We start from the raw sequence: 12,452 nt of genomic DNA, 5'->3' as shown, positions 1-12,452 counted from the left end.
AAAACTAAAAGTTGAGACGTTTATTATGATCATCATCATCACTGTTATTTTTATAGAGCAATGAAATGATAAAATAATCCAACCAAGTTTTCAAGTGGAGAAGCACCTGCATATATGCTATGAATGAACAGTAGCTGGATGTATTAATGCACATATCAGTTAACTGCAGGTTGCAGAGATCTGATATTTCAGTGCCACTCTTTAAATATCACTGTAAGAGATCAAATAATAATAATTTAAAAAGTACCAAATCATGCTTCAGCAGCTAGAGAGAGAGAGATTGCATCATGTTTTGGCAGTGACTTCATCATCCTACTCCGCACTGGCAGCATTCAATATTAAAAGGATAAAATGGCAGCAAAACTGGTCAGCAGCTTGTCTTCGTCTGGAGTTTTCCCAGGTAGATAAACAGAACAAATCTAAAACAAACATAAAGCTGCAATGGGAGCAGGTCAAAGCCCTGGCCCTTGCGTTGCTCTGAGGAAAGTAAACTAGCACAATCCCGAAAGAAAAGATAAGTGCATAAAACCTCCAAATAATGATCTTCACTAGAACAGCTATGTGGTTTGTATGGGACAGTGGCCTTGTCAGCTACACGTCTTGTTCATCTTCGGTCAGCATTAGGATGCATTCATCTCACTGGAGTTTTGGCTGGGTGGCATGCGAGAGTCCAGATTCTCCTTGCATTTCTCCGGATCATGGAAATATGGGTGAGAGAGAGCAACATAGGCAGATATTCTCTTGGCTGGATTGAACGCTAGGCATTTCTGTAAGTATGAAAAGAAGTTGGTTTTAACTAAAATATATAGTTAACAGTGCTAACATTGCATGTACACATTATTGCATGCCATCTTCAATTTATGATCAGTATGAGACACAACAGGGTCTCAGTAGGGGCTGCATGATAAGATGGCCATCCATATTAAAACAAGCAGTGGTATCATAGTATATGAATATGGCATCCACAAAGCTAATAGAAAAGAACAAGTTAGAAAATTCAAGTATTCATAGTTAAGTAAATCCTAGAATTCAGGTTTTCTTGAATTCACATGTACAAGGACATCTGTCTCACAGGCTGCAGGGGACAGCTATTCATGAACAACTTTTGAATCCCCTCAGTGTTCAATACACTGTTCTTTTGTGATTATACAAACATGGACAGCATCATAAGGTATATGTTCATTCCTAGGCTCAGCATTTCTATAGGCGTTGGGTCTTTGACTTCATAGCCTTTGTAAGCTAATGTTTTGTGTTCAGTTTCTCCCTCTTCTTCCTAGTTGTACTATGCTTGCCTTCTTTCCAGATCCTTATCCCAGCTATTGTCCAGCCAGCACTGAAATCTCTCCCATAGCCTTCTGTTTTGTACCTTGTTCTTCTCTTTTCCGTCATTCACCTCCAAATAGTATTCTTCCTGCTATCCTTGTCTAACCACTCCCTACTCTTATATTCTTTTCTTGTATCAGTATTTCTATCATTTAACTACTGAAATTTAATTAAGCAACTTCCAGTCCTACTCTCCCCTTTAATCTGTGGCTCCCAGTTCTCATCTCTTTGCCTAACAGTTAACAGCTTCCCTTCCCACCTCATCTTCTAGGCATAGATATTCGTCTTCTTCCTCCCTCACATCATGCCTCACACTCACTCAGCTCTCTGCCACATTTTATTCCTTGTTGTTCCCGGAATCTAATTCTTGTCCCTCATCTAACTTCCATTTCCAGGCTGCCTGTAAGCACAACAGATGCATTTCTCCCTGTCATTTCACGTGTCCAGACATAGTCTGGCTTGCCGCAGCTTGGAGCTGCAGTCACAAGGAGAATGGAAGATGATCTGCTGTTCTGTAGAGATAAATTTGGTAAGAGTGAGCAGTTCCTGAAGGGATGCATCAAGTTTTTCAAGAGTTGCACTGAGCCCACTCTACTGAGCCTGCGTGAACCAAGATCTTTTAAAGGCTTTCAGAGAACAACTTTAGCTAGATTTCAACAAACACAGCAAAAGCAAACTGATTCAAGGCCATTCCGTATATTCCATTCCAAGACTGAACTTCAAGGCTGTAGTTTATAATATATCGATAAAAATTATGAAACTAATTTAATTGAATTCAGTGTTACCAGCTGTACCAGCACAATTTGTTAGCTTCTGTTCAATCTTGTCATCTCTAAGAGGCAGCAATTGGTGAATTCCAAATCTTGAGTTTTCAGCATTCAAAGAAGACATGCAGATGTAATCTGCCTCTACAGCCTATTTTCTGCTTTATACTGGGTCCACTATCCCATGAAAAACTGTAGAACCATTTTTGTACTCATGTCAGGCTTCTACCTAAAGAATGTCTGAATCAATGGCACAACAGTGGTCACTAAACAATATCTAAGCATAAGTCTAAAGACAGGTCAAACAGGTACTTCCTTGACACAGTTTCCTAGTCTCTAACTGTTCTCAGCTCTGACACCTCTTGAGCCAAAGGTGGTGTCTTTTTGCTGATGTTTCACAGATTTACATGAATTTGTTTACCTACTTTTGAGCTTTTCTTTAATAACTGTATTAAAAGGAAACATAAATGTTTGTTGGCACATTGCAGGCACAGTGGGAGCTATCAGGGATGTGGCTTGGAGAAGAGCAAATAGAAACTCACAAGAAGCAAGTCTTTGCCCAGGTCATCAATATCTGGTACAAGATTTTCGATAGGTTGTGCAGGTCTGGAAGTGAAAGCATTTCTTGGAAGGGCAACGTCATTAGGCCAGTCCTCTTCTTCTGGGAGTCCAATAACACTGTGAAAGGAAAACATAACGTTAGGTCTGAACATTTATGCAGTATCCCCTTTATATTGATTATACTGAGTAGCAGTTTATAAGTCTTTTTGTTTAAATGAGATAAATTGTACAGTTGTGCACTGATCTCTGTGAATAGAGGCTGAGGAGTGTAGATTCTCAGTGTGCTTGGTAGAAACCCTTCTTTGGCCAGCACAGTTTTCTGTCCTAGGTCTCAATTTTCTGAGTCTTTTTGTTGAAAAAGGGCTGAAGGCTTTGGAAGAAAGTTGCTCAGCTCTTGACTGGATGGTGCAACACATGTCGCTCCAGGATGATTAAAAGCAGTAAGTTTCAAAGGGGAATTGCATGCAAGGATCTTTCTTCACAAGAATAGGGACTGAGAGAAGAGTGTGGGTCAAGATGAGGGTAAGGCAATAAAAAGGATGTTTCATAATGCTTCAAAGCTATGTGCAGTAATTGTTGCCCAAATTTAAACAATTTATTTGCTTCACAATACAGGTTTTAAAGTCTCCATTCAGAAGTGGCACAGGAATAGAATGTCTTTATGTTTTCACTTTCAATTGTATTTTAGTTTCTCTTTACCCTTTAAGATAATATTTTAATATCTTTTTATGTTTTATTTCTTTATTCTCTAAATTCTAGAAGATATTTATACTTATTAAATAATCATGTTAAGGTTTAAAACCCAAATAAATGAAATAGTAGGTAAACTTCCAATGATGGATCATGTCTCACACATTTCATACTTTAGTCTGATGTTAGTATTTGTGGGGTTGAAACGCCACTTTCTGATGGACATTCTGGAAAAGACAATCATTATTTGTCAGGTTTCAGGGAAAATAAATTTTTACTTCCTGTAAAATCGAGATTTTTAATGGAAACACTGACAGAGTAAGACAAGAAGGAACATTAAAGAAGTCAATGAATACTTGGGTCTGCACTAAGCCCAATGCCGCTAGGGAGCAGCATTGACCTTTCTTCTGATGGGGGTTGGTAGAAAGACCTGGTGAGGCCATGGGCCAAACACTTTGATGTAAACCATAGGTTACCTCATTGAAGTCAGGGGAATTACCCCACATCTACCTACATGGATTTTGGATTGTAATTTGGCTCACCAAAAATACCTCTGAAAATTAGTATGTCCTCAAAACAACAGCATGGCTAGAAGGGCATAGCAATTAAAATCTCAGGAAAATTTAATTTTAGTACAACTGAAGATACCACAGCTCCTGGGGAAATGATGTTAAATCTGTATGGAAAATTGAATTTTACTTTTATCACCACACAGTGGATGTATGGGGCAACTCCCTTGGCCAAAGTGGTTAAAGCCATGTGATTAGTTGTTTGAGGATTGGGACCTGTATTAAATAGGATAAAAATAGCATCATGGGAAGATGGGGGTGTTACATATTTTAATCAACAATGAAGTTTAGCCTGCCATTCAAATGTGTTTGGTTAGTCCCAGGTTTTTTAATGTTTGCACGAGAGAGCATGAACAGGGCAGAGTAAGCCCAGGCATAGGCAAAGCTACTAAAAAGAAACAAGGAGGCAGCCTGTCGGACAGGTAGGGTGGACAAGACCAAGAGTGGGAAGAAGAGACATTTTTAGCTATGCCCTCACGTAATATTCAAAATTCATAAGAATGAATGTCTGAGCAGATGCCCTCACTCTGGTCTGGTAGCACTACCATTTCAGTGACTAAGTCTGGGAGTATCTTGGATGAGTTTCACCTCCTGCCAAAGGTTCAGGCCCAGTCTTGAGAAACACCAAGCACTTTCCACTCTCATTGATCACAATGGGAGACAAGTCTGCTCAAACCATTGCAGCCCAAAATCTGTGAGGATATCCCACATGCTGATGGTGTCCTGGAGAAGCAGGAAATTGGTTTGGGCCACCTCCGAGGGATTTACCCTCAAATGTAGTGGAATTTTACCTGATGCAAATCAGAACACACATGTAAAGCAAAGGTTGACCACAGCCCCGTTATCTAAAGAATGCATCAATCTAGACTGCACAAAAATCCCGAAACTACTTTCTGTCCATATCAGTCTGCAGAATGAGTCACTACCGTAGAAAGAAACAATCCTCCTACAATAAGAGCTATGCCTAACTGTAGGGGGTTCTCCAGCTGTGAAAACACAAAATAAACACTATTTAGCACAACCCCCCCCCCCCGAACCTAAGAAAGAAACTTTTCAACTATTCAAGGAGAACTGCACAAAAGAAGCAAAAATGAACTTTCTCTTTAAGTAGATCTGTAATAAGGATTTTCTTCTAAAATTACCAAGGCATTTTCTTTTCTTGATGAATTCTTTTCTGCACAGGTAATCTCGGCCCCTAGGGATGGAAAGATCCCTGTTGGAGGCTGTCGCTAGCAGCTATGCATTTAATCCTAGCCCAGTTTATTTTTATTTTTCCCTTTAAATGTCATAAATTAATCAAAATACTTAAAAAAATAACAGCTATGTCTTTTTAATTATAAAATACGTTGTATGTATCAAAACCATCTTTATTTAATAAAGCAGAATATTGTAGGACTGAAGGAGTAGCTTTGGCAGAAGAAGAGAAAGTAAACTTTAAGGACTGATTTTTCTGGATCGAGCAGGAAGAGCTATTCAGTGCATGACAAATTAACCACGCAAGTGAGTCACATACACTGGTATGGTATGCAGGAAAGGGAAGTCAACTGTGTGAAATCAAGACCTGCAATTTAGGAACCTCATATTAAATAATGAAAATGCCTAGAAACAGATCTGTTATGATTTGAGAACTGGAAAAATGGTTAAACATAGAAATGCATTATTTGCTCTGTTTAAGCTCTTCTCCTTAGAAATTTTACTATCTTCTCTTTGGAGTATCTTCAAGGGAATAATATTTCAGCCTCCTCTCTCTCTCTATCTCTCTCTCTCCCCCTCCCTCTCTGCTATCTATTTCTTATTTCATCCAGATCCCTGGATCCCTGCAGCCCCTCCATACAAAAAGGGAAGGCAGAAAAGTAAAGGCAAATGGGCGTTCTCTGGAGTGGGACCAGCCCTACGTGGCTCTGATTTCTTAAATACATGATACGTTAATCAGATCTTAAGTTTACATGGTTCTCATAAATTCAGAAACATTACTTGCTCTGAAGAACTTTTACAAGAAAAAGTGATATAGTCCTACTTAATTTTTATATCAGTAACATCAATAACTTATTTTTTTGTTTTTTAACTAAAAACACATTTTGGAAGAGAATTATTCTGCTTCAGAGAGTTTAGAGCCTCCCCACCTCAACATATTTGATATATCTGAAGAAGAAAAACACAAGCTCCTGGAATTGTGAAAATATTTTAAAACAAAGCAAATTAGTTCATCTCCGACAAAGCACATGTTAAAATACTGATATTCCTTCTGTTCCTACTGTTACTCTTCTGACCAAAATATGGACTGTTAATCATTTTAACAGACTAAAGAGTATATTTTAAAAGCTAAAATATTTTCTTACGTACAGAAGTATATTCTGAAAAGAAGCTGTTGTCAATCACCTTAGAGATTTCAGTTTAATAACAATTTTAAAGTATTCTAGTGTTGTTTTCTGAAATACACAAAATTTACTGAAAAATAAAACCTCTGCATTTGTTTACATGAAGAGAATCCCTTGGAGCTAACCGTTCAGGAATATGCATAAATGGTGCATACACAATACATTTAAGAGATTTAAAAAGCTGAAAACAGAAGTTTCTCTCATAATTTCCTGATGATGGCTGTTAGTTCTGCAGAACTATATTCCATGTTGCTTCCTCCTCCCACTCTAACACTGAATACACGGAAATAAAATGTTGCATACAGTAGAGTAGCAATAGGAAATATGTTCTAGGAATACTTTGTTCCAGTCACATTATTGCATAAAAAACATGGCAAAGAAATCTCACAGTGTTTCAATGTTAAACAGATATTGACATAATGCAACTAGTTATTACTTACTCAAAGATTCTTCCTAGCTGATCAACATCCGAATTTCCACGGAAGAGTGGTCTGAAAGAATAAAGAAATATTTTTAGGATGTGACTTGCTTTAATTAATGTGAGTTTATATTTGTCATTGACAGCTGCCAATGTAGGGTGAAAACGTGTTATTTTTTTGAGACCTCACTTCTTCTGCCTTCATGCTTTATCCAGCCTGTGAGTGTACCTTTCAAGTTTCTACTAAAACTCGTTAAAAAGGGGATAGCTAAGGCATATTTTTGGATATGCTACTTTTGAAAATTTAATTGCATCCTTTCACATGAACAGGATAACTTTTAATTAGTACTATCCTATGAATTCTATCATTAACAAAACAGTTTTCACTATAAAGAACATACTTAAATAGCTGTTTAGAGAGACAAAACCAGAGCGAATGTCATGCAATTCATTAAAACATAATAAAATTAGAGATTATTTATTATGAATATAAATTCAAAATTAAATTTCTTGTATATTGTATATTGGAAATGTGCTCCTACGTTTAAGGAGTCAAACAAATGACAATGGATTTATGAAGATCTGTATAGAATGGGGCGTGAAACGGTACAGAATTTACCTTGAAGGAGAGGAATACTTCTGCTGCATAAATAAAGATATGTTCAGGAAAGAAACAAATTAATAGGCTGAATGTCCAAAGGCTTTCAGAAAAAAACAGTGACTAAGAATATTTCAGAGAGTGGTACACACTTTTTCCTTTCAAAGTGCAATTTAAAATATTTTCACTCATCATTTATAACATACCATCACCCCATAGTGCCTACGTAAAAGATGAAGTTCAGACTGGTATGGCTGTATGGCTGTACTGTCATCTTTGTGTTGAATTCAGTAAGGTGTAATGAACAGTGTGATTTTATGTTTAAACTCCCAGCACATTCCAACAGATTACTGACAGATGATTAAGGGTCCAGCCAAGAGTGAAGGCACCTGTGAAGATCAGGCCCCAGATGCTGCAGACCATTTTGGGTCGACAAGTGGTAAATTACTCCAAGAAATGCAATTCAGACACCATGCAAACCGAGACACTAACTTGGGTTGACTGATAGCAAGGCTTCCCCTCTCTTCTGAAGTGCAGTGCATGCTCTAAACTTACGGTTACAGTTTCCAAAACTGTTCAACTGAGACCTGGTGACTTGACAAACAATGCACGTTCCCATGTTTTCACTGGCAGCCTTTGGTTACACTTCTCATGTCTCTGCATATTCCTTTTCTTATACAAGTCCTTAACAGCAGTGATAGCCAAAGACATCATTTCACTGTTGCTCCTCATAGGAGAAGATCTCTCTCATCTACACTGGGACAACAAAGACTACTTCACTACAGTCCTTCTCCTCTTATGCCTATAAGCAGGAGCAGGTGTAGGATCTGGATCTTCTTTTGCTAACCATGAGCTAATTCTGAAAAATGGTGCTTTACATCTTGACACTCTCACATAGACAACAGAGCTCTGTGTCACTGCCTATCTTGCGAGTCCACACTAAACCAGAGCACTGTGACATTTCAGTTAGACACAGTAATTTCTGCACAGTAATTTCTGCAGAAGTCTGTGCCACCAAGAAAAAGAGCAGAGCAATAACTGGAAGACATGCTGACCATCTTTGATGAACTAAACATGTAGTTTGCCTCCTTAATGCTTGCTGCCATTCAGGTAATGTCATATCAACTTACACTGCAAACTGTTTTGCACAGGGACATTTAGATAATAATTTCATCAAATCTGATGTGAAACCATACAACCTCAGATTGAAACTGATGGGGTAAAGTGCGGTAGCCTGTTACCTGTCCATAAGGGGATTTATTTATTTTGATTCTGAGCGAACAAAAAATAATATGTGCTGTTTCCCAGCTATACATAACATTTACTAACTGAAGCCTCTTTGACAAGACTGTTTCAGCTTATTAAGCTTTAAGGTATCCACCAGTACTGGCTTCTACATAAAAACAAAGCTGAACTGCACTCAGACAGGAGCCTCTACTTCTGCTGTAAGTTTTGAGCCTGATTTTCAAAATGGTCAGTAGCTACAATCCTAGTATTGTTTGTGGCAGCAGACACACTCCAGATCTTCCAAAGTCAGGCAATATGACAACCTTAGAGATTTTTTTTGAGTTGCTGTTTAAAATTATTAATATACAGTTACTCTGAGTATTTAATTTTGGCTCCAGCATTAGAATACTCGGGTCCTTTAAACTAACAAAATATACACAATCAAAAAGTCCTATTTATGCAAATGGAAAGCTGATTAAATGTTTTAAAATGTATGCTGAACCTTGCATTAATGTGAAAGCTTGGCAAAGCCAGCCTTGTTCGTAAATCACCTTAGGCAGTGTCATGCCAAAACAAGTATGATTCTTGGGATTTTTAAGGGAGGTTTTTCCCATCGTTGCTGCTGTCTCAGATTCACTAAGGGCTGAAGCAAGAATTTAAATTCTTTTGAATATATAATTATACAACACAAGGTGACCTTCCAACATACTTTGATATTTCATCATAATGAATGTTATTAATTAATCTTTCAGCCGCCTATCCATCCCACCATCATGACTACAATAGAATGCCAACTCCAGGTTATGCACCACTAATGTAATGAAATTTGCCTCATGAATTTTGGCTGGAGGTTCAATTGGAATATTGCATGGATGATTGGGGAAGTAGATCCACTTAATCAGCAGTCATACGAAGATCTTGTCTCACATTTTGGTACTAGTTACTCTTTAGTAATGACTTGTCAGCACTGCAAGTCCAGTACACACAAAAACTTCCACCTCAAGCTGATTGTTTTTTAAATTCTATTCTAAAGGTGAGCATCAGCTCTCCCAGTAGCACTGAACTGGGAGCATACTCAGCAGCCACATAAATGTAAGATTTCACCTTTGTTCTTGGCATCTTTCACTTGACTCACCCACTCACTCCCTGAGGTTTATTTATGCAAGCTCAATCCAGAAGTCCTTACTTGGGGATATGTTCTCCTCTCTGTGATGATAATCTGTGTAAGACTGGTTTAACTCTGAGACACTGATTTTGTAGCATTCCTTTTTTCCTTGGGAAAGGCATGGAGCTGGGATTGTCTCCTGTGACAGAAGATTTGAGTTTGTCCTCTGACTTCAAAGAACTCCTAAAATCTGTGTGTATGTTTTTCTCAGGAAAGAGGGACATTTCAGTGCAGGAAAGGGCTATCCATGGGGATATATGCTTGTGTTTTGTGTGGTTTCTTGATCTTTTCAACCTCCTCTGACTTTGCTTGCTACAAAATCCACATTCTGAAGGATCCAACACCATTGCTGTTACAAAACACACACTTGAGTAGGGGAGAAGATGGGACTTCTTTACTGGGAGGTGACCAAGCACTGGCACAGGCTACCGAAAGAGGTTGTGCAGCCTTCCACCTTGGAGATATTCAAAAGCCATCTGGACATGGTCCTGGGCAACTAGTTCTAGGTGGCCCTGCTTGAGCAGGGGGGTTGAACCAGATCAGCTCCAGAGGTGTCTTCCAACCTCAACCATTCTGTGATAATCCGGAAATAAAAATACAGATTATGACATAAGGTAGCAATGTAAAAACTCACAAATCCTGAGAAAATTACCATCTGCTTATAGTTTAGAAGGACTTGCACCACTAATCTTCTGGAGGAAAGGCTCTCATGCCTTTATGCAGCTGAACAAATTAGATTTCACTATTCACCAACTTTAGGCTCTTTTCTCTTGTCCAAAGGAATACACTCAGCTCACGTTGTTGTTTCATGCTGAGTTTCACCTTCACTGAATATTCTATCTATTTGAACTGGATATTGGTGTCTGAAAGGTCGAGTATTTTATTTTATAGACACTGTGTTCCATGTCTGTGCTACTCAGTAAAAACTGAGATATAAACATTTCCTAAGCAAGTCTCCATGAAAAAAATTTCCCTGGTGCAATTCCACAGACATGTCAAAGCAATTCTAAAAGTATTGTATACAATGACAATGAAATGACACCCAAGAGATAAATGAGCTTTAACTGTAAACTGGCCACATTACTTCTAGACTTTACTTTTAGATCTTGGTCTACAAAGCAAAGAGGGTCTCTAACTTTTCATAAAGACTGGAATTAGAATATATTGATAAGCACTGCTCTAGTCTGTACTGCAATGCAGACACAAGGGAGAAAATAGCCTAATAAAACCATTGAGGCACAGGAAAAGATTTCCACAAGTTTCTTGATAGTTGCTGACATTTTGAACCAATTAGTGACATTCTGATTGGAAATGAACTTTCAATTTCTAACAGTGAGTTATTAAACTACAGGTAAAATGGATACATGGAAGAAAGGTCATGTGAAGAAAAACTGTATTGAAGAAGGGAAAAAGGGAAGAAATTATCTTTCTAACCAAAACATATTACAGAGCTATCACGACAACTCTAGAGTTGCCAACACAAGTGCCTCCAAGGCTAGACAAGGTTTGTATCTTTCCAGATACGTAAGCAATAACTTCCAAAATAACTATCCGGATTCTTTCTGCTAGTCCATTTGCCCAATGTGGTGACAACAGCAGTTGTGAATCCCATCCCCGTCCTTCTTATCACAGAAAAACAAGGATAATCCCTTGATAACTGACTTGAACAATATTCTCTGCAAAAAGTCTCTATATTGGCAATCCACATGTACTCTCAGTGAAGTCATACAAGAACCCCCTAAAATGAAAAGAGCACCATGGGTGGGAAAGTAGAACTTGCTTTTTTTGGCAAGTAGGGCCTAGACAATCTGGTTGAAGAGATGGCAAGGAGAAGTGCTGGGAAGAAGAGCAGTGATTTCAGAGCAGGTAGCTGCTGCTTTGAAGGCATTAGAAAAAATGAGGGAGGTGTTGAAAGTCCATCATGATTTGACAAAGTGGAAAGAAAAAAGTAAAGTGAAAGAATATAGCAGAAGTTCATGGAAGTGGAAGGAATTTTAGAAGTTGGTAAGGTTGTAGTAGTTAAGTCTAGGAGTTTGCATGTCTGTGTGTATAAGAGCAACAAGGTGACAGTGAAGAAACTAGAAAAGCTAAAGCCAAGAAACTTTTGCCAAGGAATCCTGCATCGTGCCACAGGAAACCTGCCAAGCTACATAGTCTGTGACTCAGAGATATATTTAAATGATGGGGGTTTTCTTCTTTTCCTATTACAATATGTGAATAGCTAGCAAATAATTTTGTCAGGTTCTTTCTTGCCTGTTATGAAGAAAATATTTTCATTTTTAGAATTAAAACCAATAGGACATAAAACTGGAATTTTGTGGTGGCTAGAAATAACACAATCTGGACTGTCCTGTGGAAGCCTTTATTCAGAGGGGTTATTTCTGAGCTGATTCCTCACTCTTGTTCCAACTACTGTTTCACTTTGACAGATCCCGTGGACAAGGCTGTACTGCAGGCAGGAAAAGAGAAACTAAGACAAGATAAAAGGAAAAAATACGTATCGCTGTTTACAGATGAAGATCATTGGCCTTTCTGATAGGTAAAATAAATATGGTACAGTATAAAACTTTACTCTAAAAACAGGTCCCGGCTGACAACATTGCACGCTCAGGACAGTTACCCACTTCCAGTCACAAGTGACTTGCCTCGGCTGTTGTGCAATTCAGAGTTCTCATTTTAAATGCAACATTTTTTGTACTTCTCCCTCTCCTTTCCCTTTAATAATATATTTGTGTGGGTGGGTGCCAGACACAGCACAG

General features: G+C 38.3%; 1 protein-coding gene across 1 annotated transcript in view; it reads right to left on the bottom strand.

The window, feature by feature from the left end:
• Nucleotides 1-271: 271 nt before the first annotated feature.
• The window catches only part of LOC104541956 (cyclin-dependent kinase 6), a gene marked incomplete at its 5' end in the record, with an annotated part of 93,509 nt that continues 81,328 nt past the window's right edge, over nt 272-12,452 (bottom strand). The window contains 3 exons of the mRNA XM_010186125.1: nt 272-767; nt 2,630-2,765; nt 6,726-6,776. Coding sequence (XP_010184427.1) covers nt 621-767; nt 2,630-2,765; nt 6,726-6,776 — 334 coding nt within the window. The remainder of the gene's footprint in view (nt 768-2,629; nt 2,766-6,725; nt 6,777-12,452) is intronic.

Source organism: Mesitornis unicolor, unplaced genomic scaffold (genome assembly GCF_000695765.1).
Source record: "Mesitornis unicolor isolate BGI_N332 unplaced genomic scaffold, ASM69576v1 scaffold37186, whole genome shotgun sequence".
In the NCBI taxonomy this organism is placed as follows: Eukaryota; Metazoa; Chordata; class Aves; order Mesitornithiformes; family Mesitornithidae; genus Mesitornis; species Mesitornis unicolor.
This window is presented reverse-complemented; position numbering and strand designations above follow the sequence as displayed.